This window comes from Lagopus leucura, unplaced genomic scaffold, assembly GCF_019238085.1.
Source record: "Lagopus leucura isolate 7727_CA_CO unplaced genomic scaffold, USGS_WTPT01 Super-Scaffold_73, whole genome shotgun sequence".
Taxonomy (NCBI): Eukaryota; Metazoa; Chordata; class Aves; order Galliformes; family Phasianidae; genus Lagopus; species Lagopus leucura.
In genome coordinates, this window is record NW_024962252.1 from 86100606 (window position 1) to 86126584 (window position 25979).

The 25979-nt window shown below is 38.7% G+C and overlaps 1 protein-coding gene across 1 annotated transcript in view; it reads left to right on the forward strand.

Moving 5' to 3' along the window:
* Positions 1-24039, forward strand: part of CNIH3 (cornichon family AMPA receptor auxiliary protein 3) — a 39884-nt gene extending 15845 nt beyond the window's left edge. Inside the window, 7 exon segments of the mRNA XM_042891862.1 lie at positions 5766-5834; positions 7008-7055; positions 18209-18236; positions 18239-18270; positions 19924-20036; positions 21981-22124; positions 22998-24039. Of these exon segments, the coding sequence (XP_042747796.1) occupies positions 5766-5834; positions 7008-7055; positions 18209-18236; positions 18239-18270; positions 19924-20036; positions 21981-22124; positions 22998-23025 (462 nt within the window). The 3' untranslated portion in view covers positions 23026-24039.
* The last annotated feature ends 1940 nt before the right edge of the window (positions 24040-25979 follow it).

Consider the following 25979-nt stretch of genomic DNA (forward strand, 5'->3'; position numbering starts at 1 on the left):
CAGCCAAGCTCTCAATTTTCAGACCTTAACAACCCCAGGCCATCTGATGTTAGGTAGTGGTTGGTAAAAACAAATAACAAATGGTACATGCAAGCACTGGAAGTGAGGAAAATATCTCCTGTAACAGTGCAACCTGCATTCCACCCTTTTCCAGAGTTAGTGAACCATATAGACTGAATTGCTCTCAGCTGTACTTCACTATCATGTCAGAAAAGAGGAGCTGGTAGTTTTTCCAGTGATACTAGATTTATTTTTCTCTCCTGGCCTAGTATCAGGTTTTTGTTTGTTCATTTCTTAAAATAAGATTGTCAAATTAAGCTTGACGATGATGCTGTGAATGCTGAGGGTACACAAAGTGGCCCTGGTGAGAGGGAGGAAGGAGGTACTCAAAAAGCAGTTTAAATCTGACAGCTGCATTGCTGGATGTCTCTGGGCCATACTGGAGACTATAGAATTAATCCTAGTACTACACTTTACATCTCTTCTGATTTATGGAGTGTTGCAAGAATCTTGAAAGTACAGTGACAAGCTGCTGCTAAGCTCAAATGAGCATTCTCCAAGAAGATGACACAGGAGGTATTGGCTCAGAGGAAGTCCTATGAACAGTTTTCCTTGTTGTATTTACATTGCTTGGTAGCCTGAACCTGATCACTTCAGATGGAAGGAGAGGGCAAACCATCTTTGAACAAACGTTCATCAACCTCAGAGCAAAATTTCTTGTTTGGTTTTATTTTGCATCACAGTAACAATCGGGTGGCAGGAAGTGTTCTCTCAGTCTGTCACTTTGTCCACATCAGTGCTGTTTTTCATCTCTCTGCAAGCTCCCCATGCTCCATCATACCAAGTGATGTATCTTCCCTTTCAGCTCCTTCCGTGTTCTTCACTGACTGACGCTCTCTCACACATTTTGACTCACAGCTTCTGGTCAACAAAATCCATCAAAGTAACTCACCCAGCTTGCCCTTGAACTACCCAGTGTAGTTCAAACATGATTAATGTTCAACAGTATTTCCCAAACGTGATAAAGATGTCTATCCAGCGGCTGATGGGCAGGCAATAAATGAATGTAAGCACAGTGTGCTCCTAAACCTGTCTACCTTCTGTCCATGTGCTGACTTGCAGACAGCCAGGAGCTGCCTGTGTGGGAGCTGTGCATGAGAGCAGAGGGGGAGACAAATGTTTAGATGAGCCATTAACAACAGTTTTACAGGACAGGATTGGCAGGGTGGTGGCAAGGAAACGTATGTTAAGTGCTGCTGTTCTGTTCTGTGCTTAGTGTGGTTGTCACTAAGTTGTGTTTTACATATATTTTAATTTTTCTAAGGTACCAATGAGCAGTAATATCCAACTCCTTTGTTGTCACTGAATTCAAACACACAGTAACCGCACCCACCACCTGAGAACATCTCATTCTCCATTGAAAAGTGTTTCTTTGAGAGCTCAGTGGTTTAAAAACAAAAAGCCTTCCCTAAAATTGAGAGGTTATAATTAATTCCTGCCATTAATAGGTGAAATTTTCAGTTTGTGTGGATAAATGTAAGAAGACAAAATCCAGGTTTTGTCTATTTGAATACTTCATTCTTCAAAGCTGTTGATGTTTAGAGAGATGAGCACAGGGAGTGCAGGTAATTAATGCATGTTTTGTAAATCTGAATGCAATTGTAGGTGTATTGAAACCTACGATGTCATCCCCATCTCATCTGTTCAGAGCACGTTTAAACTGGGCAAACTCCTTTCTGACTTACACTTGGATCTTTGAGACTTGCAGATGATGTGAATCACGGGAGAATGGAATTGTGAATTGTATAAACCTTTAGTTTTATTAGACTGGTAACACCCACAAGCATATTTCTATCAATAGAAAAAAAGTGCAGACAGGGCAGTGGTAGGGCAAACTTCCTGCAGTGTTTTGCAGTGTGGAATCAGGGAAAATTTTCCAAGTCAGAGGGTGAGTCAGCATCCATTGCCCCTTTTGCAGTAATGATTAAAGTCTTTGCTAAACATGAAAAAAATGAAACAATCCTTATTCTATCAAGCCATGTTCAACAGTAACGTTTACTGAAGTAGGTAATCTCCTCTGTTTAAGATCAGTCCCTGGTGTATGCTTCCAAAATGCCAACCATGTGGCTCTCTGTTAGACACTGTGACTGGAAGTTGGTCGTTTTCCTTTGGAACAGTGTGTTGGTTGCCCAGCCTTTGCAGAGATGAGGTCACTGATGCCCACGTGTGTATGTCTAAATTGCCACACTGGATCAAATCAGATTGGATGACTAAAAGATGCAGAACAGTTTCTAAAACACATTCATTTTACGAAAGCTAAATGATGGCAATGCCTGACTGGGATCTATTCCATTGCTTGCCTTTAAATGATCTGCTCTGTCATGGTACTGACAAATGTGGCAATTTCTGAAGTGAAGTGGACCTCAAACACACTTGAGTGCTGTTCTATAGCAATAAGCATCTCTGATGGGCTCTGTATGGAAAGCAGGTAGCTATACTGCATCAAGCTGAAATGTATGAATAATTGGGCAGCAGATTGGTTTTTTTGGAGTATGGCCAGAACCCCACACCTCCTGTGAAATACTTAATAATGGCAAGTAGTTAATTATTTGTTTTTCTGTAGGGTTAAATGGCAACTCCAACCACACAATACCCTAGAGCACTGAACTTCTACGCAAGGTTAGTTGTAATTGGAAGAGCAAAATGTTTACTAATTGATTATGCAAACTACTCAGCAGCACAGCCCACCTCTAATGCAACATGGTTTGTTTTACAGTTACAGACTGTATTGTGTGCAGCCACCAATCTTAAGAAAACACAGTTCTGCTTCCATTATTTCCTATCTGTGGCTTTAGAAATTGGATGACTTGAGAGCAATCCAAAAACCCAACTGACCAAACAAACACACCAAAAAAAGGGAGCTTCTTTACATCCCTTCTAGTTGTGAACCTGCCTAACACTGCACTTTATAGCTTTTCACTTTGAACAACAAATAGGAATACGCTATTTTCATGAATGAAAGAAGGTATCTTCCTGTAATCACTGGATCTCCATTCCTCTGGATTTAACAAAGTATAAACTATTATGAAAGTAAAACATTAAGAATTAGGGGGAGTTATTTCTGTCTGCCTGCTTCCAGAGCAGGACTGAAACTTTTGCTGAAGAAACTTTCCTCTAATTCTGTGTGCTTGATACAAATTCTCAGTCTATTTCTGGCAGGTGTAATAGAAATGTATCTTAAAATTGTCATGATTTGCAGGTGTAATCCCAAGTGGTCTGCCTGATAGACTGTTGTATTTGGAATTATTGATTTGGAGAAAGCCATATGCTTAATAGTTTCTGATTCATTTCAGTGCTTTTAGATATTATGGAGGCATAATGAAAAATGAATTGCTTGCCAGCAAATAAAGGAGCAGGGGTTTGTCTGTGGAGCTGAAGATGCTGCTGGAGAAAGAATGAAGAAAGGAGAGAGAGGGAGAGCAGGAAGTCTAAAAATGTAGCATATTTGAAGTTAATTTCATTTACAAACTGTCATTTAGTATTTCTCCAAGATTTCTGCATTAGGTAAGGCCTGCTCAACAGAGCCCTGCCTTTAATGGTTCTGTCTTTCAAAATGACCTACTTCTTCTGCATCTAAACGTGTTCCAGCGTTATCATCAAACCTCTACATTCAGTGAAGCTTTGAAGCCTTTTTTGGACTCCTTGTGGAATAGGGTCCACCTCATTATTCCAATGTTTCCAGTTCTCCATGTTACTGTCTCAGATCTGTCTTACCTTCCAGTGAAGAATCATAGTAACTCTTGAGTTGGAAGGGACCACTATAGGCCACCTAGTCCATCTCCCTGCAGTGAACAGGGAGCCATGAACTGGCTCTTGCTGACTGCCATTTCATTATTTTCTCAAACTCCTTGCTGTTACTGACTACCGAAAGGAACAGCACAGCAAATTCACTCAGGGCTTGTTTATTTCCTCGTTTCAAGGAAATTTTGAGCTCATCTCTGTATTTGCAACACCCGTTTCCATGGTACATTAAAAAGAGTTGTCATTCAAATCTCCTAATGCTTTCCTGTCTTAAAATGACATCTGTAAGTACTGGTGCAGTGAGGCAAAGACAATTCAGGGGAGATGCACAGGATCCCAGAGTAGATCTGTGGCAGAGCTGTGAACAGAGGCACCCTCTTACCTTCTCCCTTTACGGGATGCAGCCAGTGCCCACATCAATACCCAATTACAAACAAGCAAGTGTCTTGCACGGTCATTACCTTCCTAACAGTTTGCCCAGCTTGAGTAAATGAAGAGCTGCTCAAGAAATATTAAGTATAGAATTATAATGAGCCTTATTCCTCACAGCTGTATTATGACCCTCTCACAGTCTCTGTTATTGCACTTTCACCTAACAGCTTGTTGCTGATCTGAATTTTGACTTACAGAGATATTACAATAATGGGGAGAAATCCTTCACTTATAATCATGCTTTATAGTTCTTTTGGTTTATTCTGGCATATGACTTGTCACAGTGAAATAAATTGAATTCTGTAGAATTCCTACAAAATGCCCCACTTTTGATTTTAAATGTGCTCCAGCATGATGAATACAGCATTAGGGTGCTGGTTAAATGTGTGTAACTGGGTTTTACCCTCAGATCTCTCAGCAGATTATGATGGTAGTCATGGACAGCTCATTTTCAGACTTCTTGTTGCTGCATGTCATATCTGTAAAATGAATGTGCGTTAACTATACAGCAGGTCTGTTCTGATCCCTCCTCAGTTACTTGGTTTGAACATGACACAGAATGACTGCTGCACTCATATACCAATTACCTGGCTGCTACCTCATCTTCTCAGTGGATACAAATACTTTCCTAGTTGTAAATTGTCTAAAAAGGAATCACTGTTTTATTGTGTGTTTTATGTGGTGCCTGTCACAGGGAGCCTCTGCTCCTCGATTGTAGCCAGCAGAGGTATTTATTAATACAGCCATGAAGTTAAGAACACTCTTTGAGGTCTTTGAATGAAACATGCTGAGGGCAATTACAGCTGTTTCATTTCCAAGAAAACATTATCACATATTTTTATTTAACGGGTACTTTTATGCTGTGCTGTAAAAGCAGGCAGTAATTACCAGCTGATCCATCAGCTGATGGATGAAACTAACGCACCTGTGCAAAAGCTTTCCCTCCATTAATGATGTCTGAGGTAAGTGTTCCAAAACCTGCTGCAATTGAGGTAGGGCATGCTTTTCTTTAGAGTGCTTGATAATGAATAGCAGCTTAATAATAAAGACAACACTAATTCAGAATTAATATCTGAAGTAAGTTCAACAACTGATAAGAGGAGTCAGTTGTATATGCATTAAGCCTGGTGCATTGTATCTGATGCGACTCTGTGTGTTAGGCAGTTAGTGATTTTCTCCATCAGGTCTAAAGATGCATTTGTTTGGAAAGTAGTTTAACATCTTTTGAAAGTTTGAGAACGGAGTCTAAGGGCAGAAACATGGAAAACAACCAGGCTGGAAAAGCTGCAGATGTGGTTTTACAGTATGACAGAAAGATTAATGGATTCCAGATTTTGTCTATGGGAGTACCCCACATTTCATTTTAATGAATTAGATCTGAAAGGAGTGTATTTGGAAGCTAGGTTCCCATATTTTCTCAGGAAGCAGAAGAAAGGGAGGCAATGAGGCCATCCTTCTAACTAGCTGCTAATAGAAAAAAGAAGTATTTGTTTGAACAGTCATTGCAGTGTTTGAAAAAAAATGTTTTTCAGATAATTGCCTTTGATGAGCTACGGACGGACTTCAAAAGCCCAATAGATCAGTGCAACCCAGCCCACGCAGTGAGTACAACCAGTGGTGTGCTAAGCAACAGCTACTAAACAGGAGGAGATACACTGAGCCATACGTCAAAGCATGAGTGTGGAGGGGAACACAGAGCCTGCTGTGAAGTCAGTTCTAGTTTGGTGAATAGAGGTGTTGGACTAGACCTGGGAAACCAGATGGTGGTTCTTTATCCTGATAACTTTGCTATTTGCTGAAAGAAGTAGGAAAATAATTTGGAAGTTTAAAACCTAAAAGACACCTAACGTGATGCTAGAACTTTCTTTTGATTCTGTAGCACCAGTTTTCCTTTTAAAAACCATTTGCTTTCTCTGCTTTCCAGCATGGCTTGATGACCTTTCCCAAAACTGTCTGTAAAAATCAGTCAAAATCTTTGAAGAGATTTGATAAGAAGTGCATTTCCTAGATGTGTTTGTCCCAGAGCAGGGCTGTTCTCCTGTGCTTGAAGAGTAAATAACATATTCTGTTGCATTTGTTATGTGAAAGTTTAAATGTCACCATGTGACTGTAAACTCAGTTTTACCTAATGATCCAAAATGCAACCCAGATTGTAGCAGAAGAAAGCTCTTTTTTTTTCTTTCCTGTGAAAGCTGTAATCCAAAATTATTTTGTTAATTCCAATTAAACATGCATCAGATTTGTATCACTATAGCTGACAGCAGAACTTGCCCCCATAAACTCACTGGGAATTGCAAGATATGCTGATTTTGCAGAAATTAAATTGTAATATCGTGTTGCTCAGGTACTCTATTAGTGAGAGCAGAAGAACTACCATGTGAACTTTGCAGTTGTTTTTCCCATTCAGAAATGTCTTGAGGCCAAAATTGAGTACCTGAAAATGCAAGGCCAGGTCTCTGTGGTGTAAATTGGCACCAATGGTTAGAGTCACAAATGCTGACTTGAGCTTCTGACTCACAGCTAACACAGACTTGAAACCCCTGTTTTTATTGCTATGCTCAGTAACAGATGAAAAAAAAAATAACATTGGGACTTGGAAATGAGCAGATTGTTTGACTTGTAGGCAGTACATCAGAAGCGAATACAGTTGGTTCAGATGAATAATTTTACATCTTTACAGCCAATAATTATGATTTTGACTCACTATACTGGTAATATCTTTAATTTATAGCACCCGCTAATCTTCTACCTCTTTCCCTACTTTTTCTTAACAGAGAGAGCGGCTGAGAAATATTGAACGTATTTGCTTCCTCCTGCGAAAGGTGAGCATACACTAGCCCAAGATTTATTAATTGGATGAGAATTAAAGCCACTGAGTGATAATCTGCCTTCATTTTCTTTTTTTTAATGATCCTCACTCTCTACTGAAGGGCTGAGTTCTACTGCAGAAGTAGAATTCATGATGACCTTGTAAGAATAGACGGAGACAAATTACATAAAGTTAACATAAGTAGAGGATTTCTAGATAAGAACTGAAGTTTCAGAACATTTGCCCATTCATTTTGGAATGTGCTTTTGGAAGGTGGTGAATCATTTTGCAGTTGCAGCTTGAGATGTTAATAGTCCTATCATCTGATCGTAGTGATCATACAGTATTTGATTAGGGCTTGCTGTTTGATGAATTAAACATTTTATTAGCTATATATTTAATAATTAAGTTTTTGAATTGATTAATAAAAAAGTTGATACAGCATTTACTTTAACTCAATCAAGCACATATTGATGCCTCAGTTTCTCAGGAAACTGAATGAGTTGATAAACTGTAGGATTGATATGGTCATATGTTGCACCTTTCCTCTGTAGCTTGAAAGAGGTCTTTCATAAACATTTGTTGTTCTCCTGACTCTGTACTAATAAAGTCAAAATAATCATTGTTCCTAAACATTTTACTCCCTATATTCAAGTTTCTATAAATTCACCAGGATAGTAATGGAGCCACTTAAATTATTGAGCATTTTTGCTTAAAAAATGATAACACTTGAAATATGGACCACTGACTGCATCTCCTAATCAAGGTAAGAATTAAATCCTGGTGTTTTTTTTAATAAGCTGATGGCCTCATCCTTGGAGGTTTGGGGAAAACTAGTGCTAAGGTTTATTTTCTTGGGATGTTCCAGAGATCTAACTGTGACCATGCTCAATCTATGAATTGTCATTCTCAGCTCAGAACTTGAGTCGTTCCTGCTTGTCACGATTATGAGCATGTGGTTTTTAAGAGCCATACTCAAGTACTTATTTAGCAAGGGCGAGGCACTAGGAATGTGACAAGAAGAAACAATACTTATCACCAGTAGCTTTCCATTTTTGTCAAATTGGCAGCAAGCTGTTTTCAAGCTGCGTCCCAGTTTAAGAAAAATAAAACATAAAGACATAAAGCAACTGGTGAGTGATAACATATTAATATATGTAAGCCCCATAAGAGTGCTTGGTCTTCATGAGTGTTTAATTTTTATTGAGCCTCAGTCTTCATGTGAACTAGTGAGGCCGCACCTCGAGTACTGTGTCCAGTTTTGAGCCCCTCACTGCAAGAAAGATATTGAGGCCCTGGAACGTGTTCAAAGAAGGGCAACAAAGCTGGTGAGGGGTCTGGAACACAGGCCATATGAGGAGAGGCTGAAGGAGCTGGGAATGTTCAGCCTGGAGAAGAGGAGGCTCAGGGGAGACCTCATTGCTCTCTATAACTTCCTGAAGGGAGGTTGTAGTGAGCTGGGGGTCGGCCTCTTCTCTCGTGTCATTAGTGATAGGACCAGGGGGAATGGTTTCAAGCTACGGCAGGGGAGATTCAGGCTGGACATGAGGAAGTATTACTTTTCAGAAAGGGTGGTCAGGCACTGGAATGGACTGCCCAGGGAGGTGGTGGAGTCACCAAGCCTGGGGGTGTTCAAGGAAAGACTGGATGTTGTGTTGAGGGACATGGTTTAGTAGGAGCTATTGGGAATAGTTGAACGGTTGGACTGGGTGATCTTTTAGGTCTTTTCCAACCTTGGTGATTCTATGATTCTATGATTCTATGATTGAGTATTTTGACTAATTACAGAGACTCTGTATTCATAGGGGATTGGCTTGCTTCTGCTTCACTTAAATAGTTTGTTAATTCAACCTATTCAAAGTTCTTTAGGGATGCACTTGTTTTAATTGAGAGATGATATGCAAGAAGAAGGTGGACTAACTACAGAGATCTGTAGTCATTAAAACTGACTCTCTAAAAATAGCTGTAGTCTATGTAGCATAAAGGATTTACTGCTGGAGAAAAATTCTGGCAAAAACAGTGAAGTGTCAGTTGTATAGATAAAGGAAAACAGCAGTTAGGATGCTATCAGCAAGCACTAAATATAGCCATCATTAAAACTTTGTGAGGCTTTAAGTTTGTTTCTCCTTCTACGAAGCAGCAGCATATCCATTTCCCAGTGTCGTTAAGTCAGATATTTATTTCAAATGGCTTTGAATATACTGCCGTATTACTATATATGACATTAGAACTTAATGATAAAGATCTGTTGTAAATCTGTTTTCAAAAGAGATTATAGGCAGATTTTAAAACTCTTGTTTCATGATAGCCTGTTTTTTGGACATGATTGAGTAGGCAGATAGTATGCAGTGCGAATGGTTCTAATGAGCAGAGTGTTTTTAAGGATGGATTTTTGGTTTTATCTCCAAAGTACTTGGAGAAGATTACTAACAAACTGCAACCAGGTATGTGATATGTCATCAGATGCTGTATAATTTAGCTGTGCATTCCAAAATGGTATGAAGAATGGAATCCTTCAGCAGCCAAACACTTTCAGACATTTGCTTTGGGGAAAATGTTTTCATATCACAGAAAAAACTTCGGGAGCATGTGAAGAAGGTTTATATGGTGCTGGCATGTATACATACCTGTAGAGATGCGTCCATGCTTTTATGGTGCTAGAAAGCTAGAATTAGGTCTGTCTATGTTTCCCAGTAACTGGAGAATGATTTTGTATGAAAAAGCTATGAACCTCGCAGAGCCATGGTTATATCTCTTCTGTTCTGAAGTGTGTGACAGGAAGGACTTACTTCCTGAAGCCAGCACAAAGTGAGGAGGATGCAGATACCTCATTTCATTCAATTATGTGTTTGGAAGGCTTTAACTATCGATTTGTGTTGATGTGCATGTGATGTAAATAGTAGAATGTTTAATTGTCCAGACATTGTTGTGTCATGCAAGTGTTACATTGTTCACACAGGATATATACTGGTATTGCTGAACGCTGTGGATTCTGTGTATCTGTGCTGTCTTTTCTCTTTTTTTCTTTTTTTTTTCTTCTTTTTTTTAAATAAATTGCCTTTGTTTCTCCAAGGATATGATTACATGATGCACTACAATGCTGCATAGAGATGCACCAACTAGTTGTGAATGAACTGTCTTGGCTTAGTGGAAGTAGTATCATGAGCAGTACAAAATCATAGAATTCTTCGAGTTGGAAAATACATTCAAAATCATTGAGTACAACTATCAGTACAGGATTTTTGGGTTCATTAGTGCTGCTAATGAGATAACGGGAGCATGCCATATAACTACACCATGATTTTGTGATTAAATCATTGAATAATAGAATGATTTGGGTTGGAAGAGACCTCAAAGATCATTTAGTTCTGTTCCCCCTGCTGCAGGCATGGCTGTCAGCTGCTTGACTAGTACTACCTCAGGTTGTCCAGGGCCCCATCCAACCTGGCCTTGAATACATCCATGGACGGGGCATCCCTTTGGGCAGCCTGTGCCAGCATCTCACCACCCTTTCCATGAAGGGTTTCTTGCTGACATCTAATCTAAATTTCCCCTCCTTCAGTATAAAACCATTCCAATATTTTGTGAGGTTATTAAAACATATTTGATTAATGAAGGCAGCATTATTGTATAATTATAATTGCAGGTGTATTTCAATGATCTAACTACATGGTTGATTTCTCTTGTAATTACTTATTTTAGCTCTAAGGACAATTATTTTCTACATTAAAACATGGTCTCTTTCATTAATCAACCGTTGTAAAGTCACTGCTTTACCTTTAGGGAAATTTAAATTAACTTGTGATTAGGGGTGTACTTATAAGCAACAGCATCTTAATATCTGATTTAAGCAGATAAATCCTTACTAATGAGTAGAGTTGATTAAGCTTGCTTTATTCTCAATGAATGTATTTCAGACTTGAGTTTGCTCATGCCAGACACTGCTGAACAGTGTAAATGACCTTCCTCAAATTTTTAGCCAGTATTTGTTTTTAAACCCCATTAATCTGAAGAGTGATTTCTGAATGATGAAACTGGCAATACTGTGTGAGGAAAATTAGGTATAAGACTTTTATTCATTTTCCTGTTACAGCGGAAGCATTTTAGCTAAGTTAAATTAAGCATGAAATCCATGAAACTGCAAACGTGTATTTTATAGAACTCAGTCCTTTATCTTCATTTTATCTGGTTTGATTTTGTTTGTTTGATTGCTTATTTTGGCAAGGGATAATTAGACAGCAAATTCAGCAAGAAATCTAACTGCAGAAATCTTTGGCGTGTGCCCAAGCTGGTGAAGTGTCTGGAGCACAAGTCTGATGGGGATTGGTTGAGGGAACTGGGATTGTTCTATCTGGAGAAGAGAAGGCTTAGGAAAGACCTTATTGCTCTCTACAACTGCCTGAAAAGAAGTTGTGGTGAGGTGAAAACCAGGTTCTTCTCCTAGGTAACAGCAATAAGACCAGAGGAAATGACCTCAAGTTGCATCATAGGAAGTTCAAGTTGCATATTAGGAAAATTTCTTCTCAGAAAGAGTGGTGATGCACTGGCACAGGCTGCCCAGGGAAGTGGTGGAGTCCTGAGGAGGTGTTCAAGAACTGTGGAGATGTGGCACTGAGGAAAAGGTCACTGGGCATGGTAGAGATGGGTTGGTAGTTGGACTTGACCAACCTTAATGATTCTATGATTTGTTTGTTATTATACGGATCGCTTCTTCCATTGCTCTGCCTCATGGCCACTGACAAGTTGGAGATAATGTGTCGTATTTATAGCATGCATTTCTGGATGTATCAGTTCATTGCTTCACCATGGATTTAGAGATTTATAAATATTTGACATTCTTTTAGCTAGTTGCCAGGCTGATAGTTATTAGCAGGGTATGTCTCTAAGCCTATTGCATGGTTCATTAAAGTGCTTAATGTAAGGCTATATAAGTCAATTTAGCAATTTTGGTGGATTTTTTTTTAAGTGATGAGTAACCATCCATGTATAAGAAGAATCATACTTTCTACAGATTTGAAAAATTGCATTGGCTGAGACTACAGCGGCAGGCCAATTTGATGCAAAACAGATGTGTTGCAAACAGGAGCAACTTTGCCTTTTGTTGTACTGTATATGACTTAGAACTTCAGCAAAGATGTGTTAATTTCTCAGTTAGCTAGATTTGACAGAAAAAAAAAATCATGAAAAGCAGTTCATCACAGCCATGTTAGAGAGTCAAGTCACTTAAGCCAAAGATATTTGCACTGTCTGTACAGGGGTGATTCACACCAGGGTTGTGGCATTGTGTGTATTCAGCACCTCCTAACCAGCAGTGAGCATGTCAGCTTTCAAGTCCGTGTGCTTGTGCTATCTGAGAGGAAAACAGAATTATCTAGTCACAAGGTATTTTTGGAATGTGGAAATAGCAGTGCCATGCTGCTCACAGGACAAAAAGGCCTCTCTGTCCAGAGTTCTGATAAATTGCTGCTGTAACAAAGATCACAAAGGGAACAGAAAATGGCACCATGTGACACTTTCTCCATTAACAGTGAAGGTTGCAGTGATGGAGCACCTGAACTTTGTCCACTCGTTAGAGACTGAGGAGTTCATCATTGTTACAGGTTTCTCAATGCATATTGTATTTCTTGATGTATCTAATGCTATCTCTTTTCGTACAGCCTCAGTACAATGGAACCGCTGAGTTTGATTAATCATCTGGGCAGTAGGAAATCTTTCAGGAGATTCTTCCTACCAAGTGCCTGAGAGCATAAATCTTAATCAAGAGATGGTATGGATAGCTTCTGAAATGAATATAGAATTGTGTGTATAGAAAGTCTACCTGCATGCCTGCAGTGTTTCCTCAAAACTTTGTCTCTCTCTGACTGAGTGCAATATAGAAGATTGCAGGCATTGCTGTCTATCAGAAAAGCTAAGTAAATATTGTATTTTTTTAAATTATTTTTGTAATCTCACTTGAAAAAAAAAAACCACAGTAGTTCAAAACAGAGTTGATTTATATCAGAAAACTTTCTGAACATCTCTGGATTTAGGAAGGGTTTGACCTCATGTTTGACATTTGTGCTTACCATTTATCTCAGATCGGGCAGCAACAAAACCAGATGTGATTGATAGTCCTCTGTGGGTGCTTTCAGAGTCTCTTTCACACTGACAGCATGGAACAAACCCTGTTTATTGTTCTGAGATGAGAATATTGTTGCTACTCAAACATAAAGCTGTGTAGAATAGGCCCTGGACGTAATTTTGGATTTGAAGTCCTCCTAATTTAAGCACCATTTGGATAAAAACTCTGTATCGTATTGTTGGCAATTATAGCCAAATTTATATGAATTTCTGTGGGAGTTCTTGGTGAAATTCAAAAGAGACCATAAAGGTCAAACAGAATAAAACAAGGGGGAGAAATACAGGTTTTAATTAGACAATTCAACAGGTGCCTTTGTAGCACTTCATTTGTGCTAATAATATTTTACACATCAGAAAATCATCCTTCTCTTCCCTTTGGGTTTGGACACTACTGAGAGAGGATTGTCATAGAGGGAGGTGAGTGGTTCATGTTTCCAAGAAGCAAGGATGCCTTTTGACCTATCTCCATTCCATCTCTAGTTTTATTAAGGTCTAAACCTTCTATTAACTGACCTGATACATGAATATGGAAGAGTTCAGTAATCCTGCTTTCTTTAGAAGTTTAAATGCCGGATCTGTTATTGAGACTACAGTAGCTATTTTGCAAAAATGATGATAGAATTGGGACCAGACAGCTGGCAGTGTTGTTACTTTATACAAAGACAATGTCATAAATATTGCTTGACTAGAGACAGGGCATCTCCTCATACTTTTTATTTTATTGTGAATATCTCAGTTTCATAATTATTCAAAAGGAATTGCTTTTGCAACAGAAATACTGACCACAATCCCTTTTGTCATTTTCTTGTATATAATTCCCTTTCCAGTAGTTGTGTTATCTGATTATCTTCATTTCCAAGTAAGGGATTGATGTGCTTATATAAACTCTGTGCTCACACTTGTAGTTACTCTCAGGTAGGCTGATGAATAAACTAAACTTATTTGCTGCAGCCTTGGTTAATGTGCTCATTATGGCATCTTGAAGGACTAGATTAGAGAGTGATAATTGGAAAAGGGGAATGTATAGCACTTAAGAACTTAGAGGAAGTATAGTATTTCTGGCAGGCAATCCACTCACTGCTAACATTCATTTGTTTTATGTGTTGTCACATTCTTTTATTATGTGCATTGTGCCAGTGCTATTTTTAGTCAAATTCACAAGTTCCTGAGTTCAGCATTTTTAAAAGTTAGAGCATAATAATGGTTATTTTTAGGAATTGTTACTTAAGGACGTCTGTTTGCTTCATGGAAAGCTGTATCTTGCTGTGTCTGCACAGGTGTTTGAAGCAGCAGTGAAAGATAAGAAAAGCTGTGAAATTATTGCAAACCTAAAATGTTCAAGCTTGTGACTCAGTCACAGTTTGGTCTTTACCCCATTTTTAACTCTGGGGAGGAAGTAAGATTTGCCAGTACAATGTCTGATGGAAATGGAGAGCAGAGAGATATATGTGTTTATTATAAGTAGTACTATTACTCATGAAAATATTTACATATAAATCTATATCAGTTTAACCAACTGTATTTTGCTGTTTAATGTGATCTTTTAAATATTTATTCAGTAATCAAAATGGTGAAGTATCACCCTGTAAGACAACCTTTTGCATTACAGTTCAGCTTCCCTCCAGTACTGTTCTGGAGGATATGGCCTTGTTCTCACAACACTGCAAGAAGCAGTGAATAAGTCTGGAGATGCAGCAAAAAATATATATATGAGTAATTGTTGTCTCTAATGCACTCCTGAGATGAGAATTCTGAGTTGCTTGGGGTAATGTAATTTATGCATCTGCTCCTCAGAGCTGTGTTGAAGATATTGGCAAAATTTGACTTGCTAATGGACTGTATTTGCTTTAATTTGGTATGCAATAAAATATATATTTGCATTTTAATGAAACTAAAGGAACTGGGGTTAAATCAAATGTTGCTGTTATGTTTAGCAGAATTTTCATAGTGGATTTAAGTCAGGATTGGATCCTACACAGCCTCTATGTTATTACAAAAAACAACACAATCCCTAAAAACAGAGTGGAATTATTTCACATCGTATCCGTTATACGAATGGGAATGGTTTCTGGTGGGAGTTAAATGTCCTACCTTGCATTCAAATGCTGACGTTTCCAAAAACCTGTTAGAATAGCAGGACAGGGATCACCTGTACCAGTTCTGCTCATCTCTGGTTATGTCTGAAACACGAGAGGTAGGGCAAAAGGGCATTTGTTACCCTATTCCGGATCAGTGTGGAGGAAAATTAGTTGTTTGTGCTCCAGGGATGCAAACTACTCAGCTTCTGTTACTGGTTCTGAATTAACATTTAGAAAATAAATAAATAAAAAAGGTTGTGAAGATATCATCACTTCTAAGATCACAGCACTGCTGCCTTAATGAGGTACCACCCAAGGATGAGGTGCTTTTTGAACAGTGCTGATGCCCTGCAGGCTGTGCTCAGTGGAGAAGCTTTTTATTAATATTATTATTTTATGACCTCTTGTAGGCTCTGCAGAACAGAAATCTTATTGATATTCTTGATAAATGATCCATGAAGACGTGATCTTCCTCTGTCACTGTTGTTGAAGTTATTTGTAATACGACGAAGTTTAAATATGCCAGTCATAAACTGGCTCCGTTAGAATCTTAGACTTAAAATATAATTACCTCTATGATACAGAAGATAAAAATGAGACAGTGAGTATTAAAATGATGGGCCTAAATAGAGGTGTGTTCAGTCCCCGAAATGGAAAGAGAGGGTAGATCCAGTGTTAGTATACCTGATTTTCTGTATTGTGTTGCAAATGGCTGTGGAGTGCTTTGTGAGTATGATAATTAGGTTCTTTGTGTTACTGTCTCCCTGTCTGCTGCTTGTGCTGTGGAGTGAATTCTCTCATATTCTCTTGATACTGTTTAAACAAATTCCAGTAGAGCATTAAAATTAAGGACGTTTCCTTTCCAGACATGTATGTTTTGCCCTGCTTCATGTCGTTGCTGTCCAGAAAAGGGGAGAGCTGAAAGCACAGGTGTTAAATCCTTTTTAATTTGTGCTCTGCATTTGATCTGTAACATTGAGCATTGTGTGCATGCAACACTGCCGTCCCCTGATAAAATGTGAAGATATGGATGTGAATTTGTTAGGTTCAACTGCAGGTGTTCTTTATATGATCAGAAATTTATTTTCCAGCCATTTTCTTTTCAGCTAGTTAAATGCAACATAGCAAACTGCTGAGTGCTTGTAGCAGTTTGAATTACATGACTTTGAATAAATTGAAATGCTACTGCAGTTTTTTCTGTGTGCTTGTCCTTTCGCTTTTTCATTTCCTTATGCTACACCTCTGATTTTTTCGTTGTTCAATTAGCAGGATTTCGGAGATGCTAAATAATCAGCTCCAAAGGAGCTCATAATGTCTTAAATTCAATAGCTGATACTCCTCAGTAAGCTGGGTTAGCTCTGGCAGGCTCTACTAGGATGGACTTCAAAGTGTAATTAAAATAACTCTTGTGTCCTGAACACCGTGGGTATGTCTCCTTCCCCTCTTTCCCTGTGTGTCAGCTTTAGTAAGGCTATTATGGAAAAAGCAGCAAAGTGAGCACCTTAGAAACAAGCTGCAGCCATCCTTTGCCAGCAGCAGGAGCAGCAACGTTAACTGCTGTGCCAATGTAGCACTGCTGTGTCTGGTGATTGCCTACCTGTGGGTAAAGTGGCACATTCGTGGTCAAAGGAAGGGGTCTGGGTTTGTGCAAGGAGACTTCTTGGGGGAGAAAAACAGTGATTTTGTAGGAATTACTATTACTGTCTAGGACTCAGGAGTATTGGACATAAACAAGATATTTGACAGAGGCATGAGTTCTTGGCGTTATAGTGACTTAATAGTGACTGGAAAACAGTTTGATTCACTTGTTACATTACTTTTTCTAAGTAAGAGAATTTAATAGCACTGATGAAGGGAGGTCACTATTCAGTCTGTTCTATCTTCCCAGTTTGGGTTTCAGAGAGGTATTTCATGTGCATACTCACTGGTGAGCCCAGCTGTGAGAGTCATTCCATTTAAAAACAATAGAATGTTCTGGAAGAGCAAAATTACATTTGAGAAGAAGGTAGTAATGTGTAATAAGCACAAAAAGGACGAAGACTACTGACAGGAAAAGATGGGATTGTTGTTTGTAAAAGAATAACAGAACACAATTAGGGAAGAGAAAACTGATTAATCCAATAAGTAGTCCAATAAGTGCAGAAAAGCTGCTGTCAGGTTCTTGGTTAGCTTCAGTGCATGTTTTCCCATGCTTCAGTTCAGCCAAACTTGCTGTCTACACACAGCAAAGGCTGCCTTATTTGCTTTGGAACTGTAAGGATGACACTATCTACCTGTATGCATGTGTATACTACTTTGTATGAGAGTGTACTGAATATTTATTATGGGATGATAATGATTTGATATCTAGCAAAGATTTTACATTTGAAATGCAAATGGTTTGTGAAAAAAAGATTTTGAATTTTTTGGTGATACATATATTAAATGTACATATCAGAGCATGCATACAAAGGTATAGTAGTTTCTTTCCTATGCTTACATTATAGCAAGAGATGTTTCTGACTAGCATCACATTGATCTAAAAACTTCAGTTTACTTTTCAGGCTTTTTTGTGGTTTTCCATGGGTAAACATCAGCCAACAGAATTTCTAATAGTATATTTGCAATGCTGTTCGTTAGTTTGGAATTCCAAGTGACCATGTTTCAGCTCTCAAGAGCTGTGCTTCTTTGCCAGCTTCTCCAGCTCTGTGTTCTGTAACCGTCCCCAGACTTCATCTTGAGCTGTGTCAGAAAGCAGAGTTCATTATCTGAATCAGAGTGTTCCTGGTTCAAAATAGAAGCATACTGTTTATATCCTAAAATGATTGCCATCTGACAGCCTTATACACTGTCCCAGAATTAAAGATCCTAGCACAACTCCTATAGCACAACACTCATCTATCAGAAGTTACCATTGCAATGGACTAGCTTGGCAGCAATGACAAGGATTGACAGTTCCTGCTTGCTGAACTGGCTTTCTTCCCTCCAGGAACCAAATTCTGTATTTGCTGAAGTGCATTGGAGTCTCCATTGGTTTCAGAGGACTGCAAGGTGACTATTCCAGCAGGAACAGAGGCAGTGTTGCATTCTGTTTTTCTAGTTTACTTTTCCTCACAAACCTTGCTGTTACTCCCTTATGCTTTTACTTCCCTCATTTACTTTTAGATTTAGTCGCTTGGCTAAATCATTTGAATGTTAACTGCAACTGGTTTACAGACTGGTGTTTGTTTGCTTCTTTCCACGAATTCTCTTTGGAAACTGTGATCAGAATTGATCTTGTATTTATTTATGCCGATGCAAAAATATTATTCCAAGAAAAAATGAAGGGATAAGGTGACCCATCTGTTATTCTATTAAAAGCAGAGGTAGATCTAGTATACACTAGAAACTGACTGGAGCATCTGTTCTCTACTGCTTCCTGTGTTTCCTTTCTAGTTTCACAGATGATTGGTTTTTTTTTTTTAAATCTCCTTTATAAATTTGCACCTTGGGTTTCCTTCTCAGCTATTACCAGCCAGCCCACTGATCAAGCAACAGCATTGTGGTTTTGCTCATTTTGTGAACTGTGTTAGAAGCTGAAATCAAATATGTGATAATGAATGTAATATACTTGAAAGTGCTGTGATGCTTAGTCGGAAGCCATTCATCATTAAGACCTTCCTTGTCTGTAATTTATGGCGAGGATGAATCATTTTCTTGGTAAAGGTTATAGTCATGTTCTAAATCACATTCTAAAAATGAAAAGAAAAAAAAAAATCCAGCAGTGATAAATAACTGCCATCTGGAATCTGTGCTATGCAATTGTACTATGAGTTGTCATCCACGTAAGATAAGCTTTTGAGGATGCTTAGACTGACTGCATAGAGTTAGAGACATGAAAGTGAAAAAATACGTTCCTTGTGAAGTGGAAGAAGTCCTTAAACTATGGAATTTGTTGCAGCACAACTGTATAGGAGTAGGTAGAAGTTGGGAGTAGCTGTAGTGGGCTTCTCACTGTTTGCAGAAACAAGACTCACTTGAACTATTTGACTGATGAAGATGAACTGACATCAAAAGAAGTCCCTCAAATGTTTTTTTGTTGGTTTTTGGGGGGAAGGAGGGGAGGGGAGTTAATTTTGATGTGATTTGGAGACACAGCAAGAGATACATATGAACTGTGTGTGGGATTGTCTGGCTTTGAGGAATAGAAGATACTGGAATAAAATTCTTTTATTGCTTGAATAAAGATAAGAATTGAATTTCTGAGAAAAGGCATAAGAAAACAAGCGAAGACCAGCTAAGAAAGAGGGGTGAAAAAGAGCCTTTAGAAGTAATCAGTCTGAATCAACATCACATAAACTTTCTGCCAGCTGCCCACTCACTCTCTCTTTTAATAGAAAGGATCTGCAATTGGTCTGCAGTAAGCAGTGTGAGAAGCCATGGATTTACCAGGGGTGTAACTTTTCTTTTTCAGTGGGTTTTAGCTCAAAAAGCTAACTTAGTAATGGATTTGATACCTTTAGGATGAATGTAACTTATAAAAAAGCCCACAGTGTACAGCCAGGATCAGAACCAGGATGGCTCCATGCCTTGTGCTCATTGCCCTCTGCTTTGCTGTCCCTCTCTTGAGGTATGTCTGGGGATTGATGCAGGTTTGCCTTCTGCAAAATCAGTGATGGAAGTCACAGGGATATTTTACTGATCTGTTATTTCTGTTCCTTTCAGCTGGTGTTGCCAGAGTACTCCATCCATAGCCTTTTCTGCATAATGTTTTTGTGTGCTCAGGAATGGCTCACACTGGGCTTAAATGTTCCTCTGCTTTTTTATCACTTCTGGAGGTAAGCCCATCTTTTATATTCTGACTGCTTGTTAGCCATATGTGCCAACTTATCAGCCATGCAGATTGTATGAAGCATGAAGCTCAGCAACAGGAAAAAGGCCTAAAGACAGCTAAGACACAAGTTTGGAGAGAAAAAGTATATTATAATGTTTAGGATGGGGAAAGAAAACCTATAATACATAAAAGTGGCTTCAAATAGCCTAATCTAGGTAGCCACATTTAAATAACCACTTTGAATATTGCAAGTGCGAGATGGAATCATTCACACATGAGAACTTGAAGTGGCCTGCAGTCTGAAGATGGAGCACTAAGAGCTGTACAGGCTGGGAGCTGTCAGGGAGTTAATATCACAGAATCATTAAGGTTGGAAAAGACCACTAAGACTATTGTGTCCAACCACCAACCCACCCCCACCTTGCCACATATCACATCCCTCAGTGCCACATCGCCATGGTTCTCAAACACCTCCTTGGATGGTGACTCCCTCATCTCCCCAAGCAGCTGGATTCTCCAGCTGTCTTCAGCTTTGGGTCTCTGCTACATGTTTGTGCTCACCCAAGGTCTTCCTTAGTAGACTGTGTGGGAGCTGCTGTGGAGCAGCTTTAATGTTTTCTGGACTGAAGCTGCTGGCAATACAGCTTCCACTGAATTCTAGTAGAGGATCTGGCACCTCTGAAGATAGGCAGGAGGCATTCATTTTTCTGTCTGTCAGTCTGCAGTCTTTCACTAGTTTTGCATTCCCACTGTATTTGGAAAAGCATAGGCAATTTTTGTCAGGTTCTTTCTGTGTTACAGAGATAGATATGGTAGCAGGGAGCTTCTGTTGTGAAGTAGCTTGAAGAACAACTCTGTAAAGAAGGCACTGCTAGTGCCTCAGCTACAAATTAAAAAATAGTAGCTTTTAAACTCTATTTTCTGTGAAACTTGGTAATAATGCAGCATCTCGTGGTAGATTTATATTATCCAGAAGTTAGAGTGACAGCATAGTTCTCAGAAAGTTTAATGAGATGAAGTTATGAGCGCTCTTTTGTTGGGTATAATAAAGATCATGGTGTTTTACGATGCTGTCTTTCAAAGGATAACGACTCAAGTGTGAAAAGTAGAAAAAAATACAAAGTGGAAATGGTCATACTTGAAATAATGATGCCAAACTTAAGATATGTTTCTGTGATTCTCCGTAGTTATTGTCATAATTACTCATGTCTTTTGTTGCTCTTGGGTTCATTGTAAAAATTTCTGCATAAAACCATGGGGAAGATAATTGCATGTTATCATTCCAGTGAAGCTGCAAAGTAACTGAGATTAAGGTTCCTTTGCCAAAAACATCTTTCATCATAGTTTTTTTCAAATATCCAGTCACTGGTGAAAATAATAAGAAATTTCTCCCACGTAAGAAAAATATTTTCTGATAAAAATCATTTAGATAATGAATTTCTGAGCAGTGCTATGTGTAGAAAACACTAGTCAGCCAACTCTTTTGTTACACCATATTGAATTTTTCCTTTTCAGAGCAGAGGAAGCTGAGCTGTCAACTGGTTGAGACTGTCACCTCTCATCATATCTGAAATTAGTTGTGTGGATGCAGTTAAAGCCCAGTAATTCTTCTTCCATGCTGAGATCACAGACCACGTATTGTAACACACAATATACAAGTTATTAGCGAGTAAGCCAGAAAGAACTGGATAGGCAGGGGGAATGTTGCAGTCTAACAATTTAACAGAGCACAGAAATTTCACATCCATGAATTGCTTGGTTCTGCAATATATCTAGACTAGCATTCTGACTTGACCATGTCCAGAAAGTGAGGCTTGATAAAGAGAGGTAAATTTCTCCTATATGATGAAAGACTGTTTTCTTTTGAGGTGATGGTCAGGACAGTATGTGTCAGCACATATCTAATACAGCATGTTACAGTTGTTCTTGAGTTCTCCTTCTCTTTCAGGTATTTTCGTTGCCCAGCAGATAGTTCAGAACTCGCTTACGATCCACCTGCAGTCATGAATGCTGATACCTTGAGTTACTGTCAAAAAGAGGCCTGGTGTAAGCTAGCTTTCTATCTCCTTTCTTTCTTCTACTATCTTTACTGGTAAGTCTGGTAATTTTATATAGAGGAAATAGTAGCTGCTTTTCATTTAACATGTGAAATTGCATTTAGGAATGGCTGGAACAAATGTGCATGCTTCCTTAGCCTTACAAAACTGCTTCTGATCTTGATTCAGGGAAGCATCGGCAGCGTGTGCTTAAATCTGCGGATGCTTCATTACATGTAGAATATTAAGCATTTGTCTGAGTATTTCTGCTGGAACTAAACTGTTGTGCTGAGCCCTGCTTTCCTTCATTCTAAAATGTGGCCATAAGCCAAGGTCTGCTGCCTGGTCCTTAATAAAACAGTACTGTGTCCACTTTTGCTTTGCGTTCCTGGGTATTGCAAGAGCTAGAATTGCAGTAAAATGGGGCTGTGGTAATATACTGCAATTTCCTCATTTTTTAGTGTTGTACTTAATATGTATGGATTTGTGCTAGCTGGTTGTCTGCATTTTATTTCTTCTACTATATGGACTTTTCTCCGAAGGAAAGAAAACATGTAGTTTCGTGGTAAACCTTGCCTGCCACACTGAGAGTTGCTGGTTGATGTTGTAAATATCAAATGTCTGAAAGCTAAATGGTTTTGTTTCTTCACTGTTCAAATTCAAACATCAGAGCACATTTTAATAAGCTCAAACACAGCTTGTGGTACAGTAGGATATCACTAATGAATTTGCTATTTCTTGAGTTCTTTTTGATACCCATCTTGAATCCACCATAATTAAGATACTTTAGAGAGACAGAGAGAATGCAAAGGAAGGCATTGGCCATTACAGTCAGACCTTGAGGAACAGACAGTAAAGGGTTATAAAAATCAAAGTGCTCTTTATGTTTCAAAAGGATACTTTCATATTGTGTCTTTCTTTTCACTCAGCATGATCTACACTTTGGTGAGCTCTTAACTAAAAGATCATCATTAAAGACTGAAAACAACAAAAGCTGTGGAGGTGCAAGGAGTGAGCCAAGTGATGCATGATTCAAAGATAAATAAGTAAATGAAAATTAAAGAGAGGAAAACTTTGAACCCAAGAAGTAAATAGAGTATATGACAGAGACACCAAGCAGAAGCAGAGTACCATGAAGAGTGGCTGAGTTAACTGTGTTTCTCCTGTCTCTGTGTGTTGCAGCAAATGACTTTCAAAACCCAAGGGAAACAAAAAAATGCAACCAAATAGACTGAGTTACAGAACTGTTTTCCTCTTCAAGGATAATGCTGCTCAGCTAAATGGATTCATCATAAACCGTAGTCCCTACTGTCTTCCAAGGAGCAAAGTTTCTTTTTTCTTTTTTAATGATTGTTCTGTTCTGAGGAAGCAGAGGACAAGATCATCATAAACACCAGGAATACTTACACAATACGTCATGAAAATGAGCACTAACTGGGGTTCAGACAAGATGTGTGACTGTTCTGCAGGGGTGTTTGTGTGATGCTTATCAAACAGGGTGTTGGATCTTGGGGGAATTGCTTTCTGTGGCTTTTTTTACCCACCCCTCTTTAACAATAACAACAAAATTATTTAGAAATTGCAGTGCTCCGTTTTTTTAACGACATGTTATTACTGTAGATAAACATGCGGTATGTTTCTGTACTTCACTTGTGGTGCATCAATAACATAGTGATAGTATAAATACATTGGAATCGGCCTAACTATATCAAGCACATACCAGAATAGTGTTCCTCTGACTGCAAAAAAGACTGGTAAGAATTACATAAGTGAAGAGGATTGTAATATAGATACTGTATTCGTTAGAATTCTGGAGAATGAAATACCAGACCAGATTGTGGTCTGAAATTCTATTGTGCAATTTCATTTCTGCTGTCAAATTTATGCTGGAAGTCACAAAATGTTTTTGTTCTGTATGAGGTAGGCATTTAAGTTGTTCAGTTCTTTTTATAACTTAAAAGGATTTTTATTATTTTATCGTACAACTAATATTTAATTTTATACATATGAGCTGTAAATCTTCATATATATGTATATACAAATACACATCTATGTAAGCACTCAAAGTCTATTCATATTTTATGTTAATCTGTTTGATTTACCAGGTCAAAAGCATCATCTGTTCAGAACTGCTGCTAAATATGTTTCAGCACTGAAACTAGTGAACCAGGGCTGACTCCAGAATCACTAAGGTATTTCAAGGCAATCACTGGTACCCTGGGCAGCAGGAAGCTTCTAAGACTAGTACCAGCACACACAGGGATCGGATCCTGCACTGTGAATGAGCTAATAAGACATGCTTTTGGCACAGATGCTGAGGAGAGCAGGGCAGAGAGTTCTGTATGGAAACAGCTTGTTCACAACTGGTCTCGTTAGCTTTGGCCCAGTGTAGACCCTGCCAAATTTGGTGTGTCTGTTGAGAGCCAACAGATTGTTCCTAAGGACTTTGGGCACAAGACTTCAGAAAGAAAGGTCCAGTGGCACGTTCAGCACTGCTCTTGTGCTAATAAACCCTATTTTAGAGCATGCTGGAGAAGCAGTGGCTGCATGCAGTAATCTAATGTCTGGCAAAATAAAAACTGAGCTGGAGTTAATGTGTTGTGTACAGTGCCAAGGCTTTTTCTGGTTTGATCAGCCTACACTGACAAAATTAAATCCTCTTAGCCTGCAAAACACTACTTGGTGCATGAGCCTGCAAAACACTTTTTGGTGCATGCTAACTGACTGCTCTTAGCCTGTGTCAAGATCGTGGCTTGGAGGAGTGCTAACTGGCTTCTGTAAAAGGTATACCAAGGTCATTCTAACAGTATTTAAATGATGAAGGTCTGCTTAGCATTGACATTCTACAACTTACCAGTACAGACGTAACTGATAGTCTTGCATTGTGCAGTTTTAATTTTTACAGCCTAGCAATTCCATTTCTAGAAGCAGACAACAGAGCTGCCATATCAGGTTACTTGGGAAACTAATTTCTGCCTGATGGTTCATAAGTTTGGATTGCACATGTTACAGAAGTGACTGAACTGCTCTTCAAATCACATTTGCAGACAGAATGGATGTATTTCCTTCAAGTGTGCTTGAGCTAAGGAACACCGAGTGGTTACAGAGCTAACTCTGATAGCTCTTATGCCACGGTATAATTAATGCATAATCCATAAAAAGCTGAAGATTGCCTGTTACTGGATTTCTTCTATACATACTAGCTGAAAACATCTCATTCTACAGTAGTATGGAAGCTAGCTCCACAGGAGAAAATCAGCATTGCTACCTCGTAAAACTCAACTCTGAGGAGGTGACTGACACATCTTCCAGGGTGCAGCAGAGGTGGAAAAAACAAAATTTGGATTTCCAACATTCCAGATAAATGCTTTGAAGTCAGTTTTGTGAAACATCCTGGTATGTTTTTGTGAGGCTGAATGGGTGAAATTCTGATCAGGTCTTGCAGGAAAAGGCGCAAATCCTCCTTGGCTTCCATGCTGTCAGAATTGAGCTCAGAGTCTCTTCTTCCGTCTTTCTGTAGTAAAGCTCTCCATCTTCCGTGTCATGTTTAAAGGATTTCTCTGGTCCTTCTGGCCAAATTAATCTTTCTTGAGAGTGGATGATGAGAGATGTTTAGAGTATTCTTGAGTCTGTCTTACCCAAACTTATCCTTTCCATGAGTGGATAATGAAAGCTGGCTTTTTCCTTTCTTCCTAATAATCGTTATTCAAAAAAAAATAACCCCATTGCTTTCAATGACAATTTATCATAAAGAAAAAATGTGGTCTAAGTCAATTGAAAAAAATCCTTAATTGCGGATACTTTTCCTTTCCTGGAATTTAGTTAGCCTGCTGAGTATAAATACTACAAAACTGGCCAAGGCATTAATTGGAGGACATTTTGGATGTATCTCCAGCCCAGAACTCAAGAGC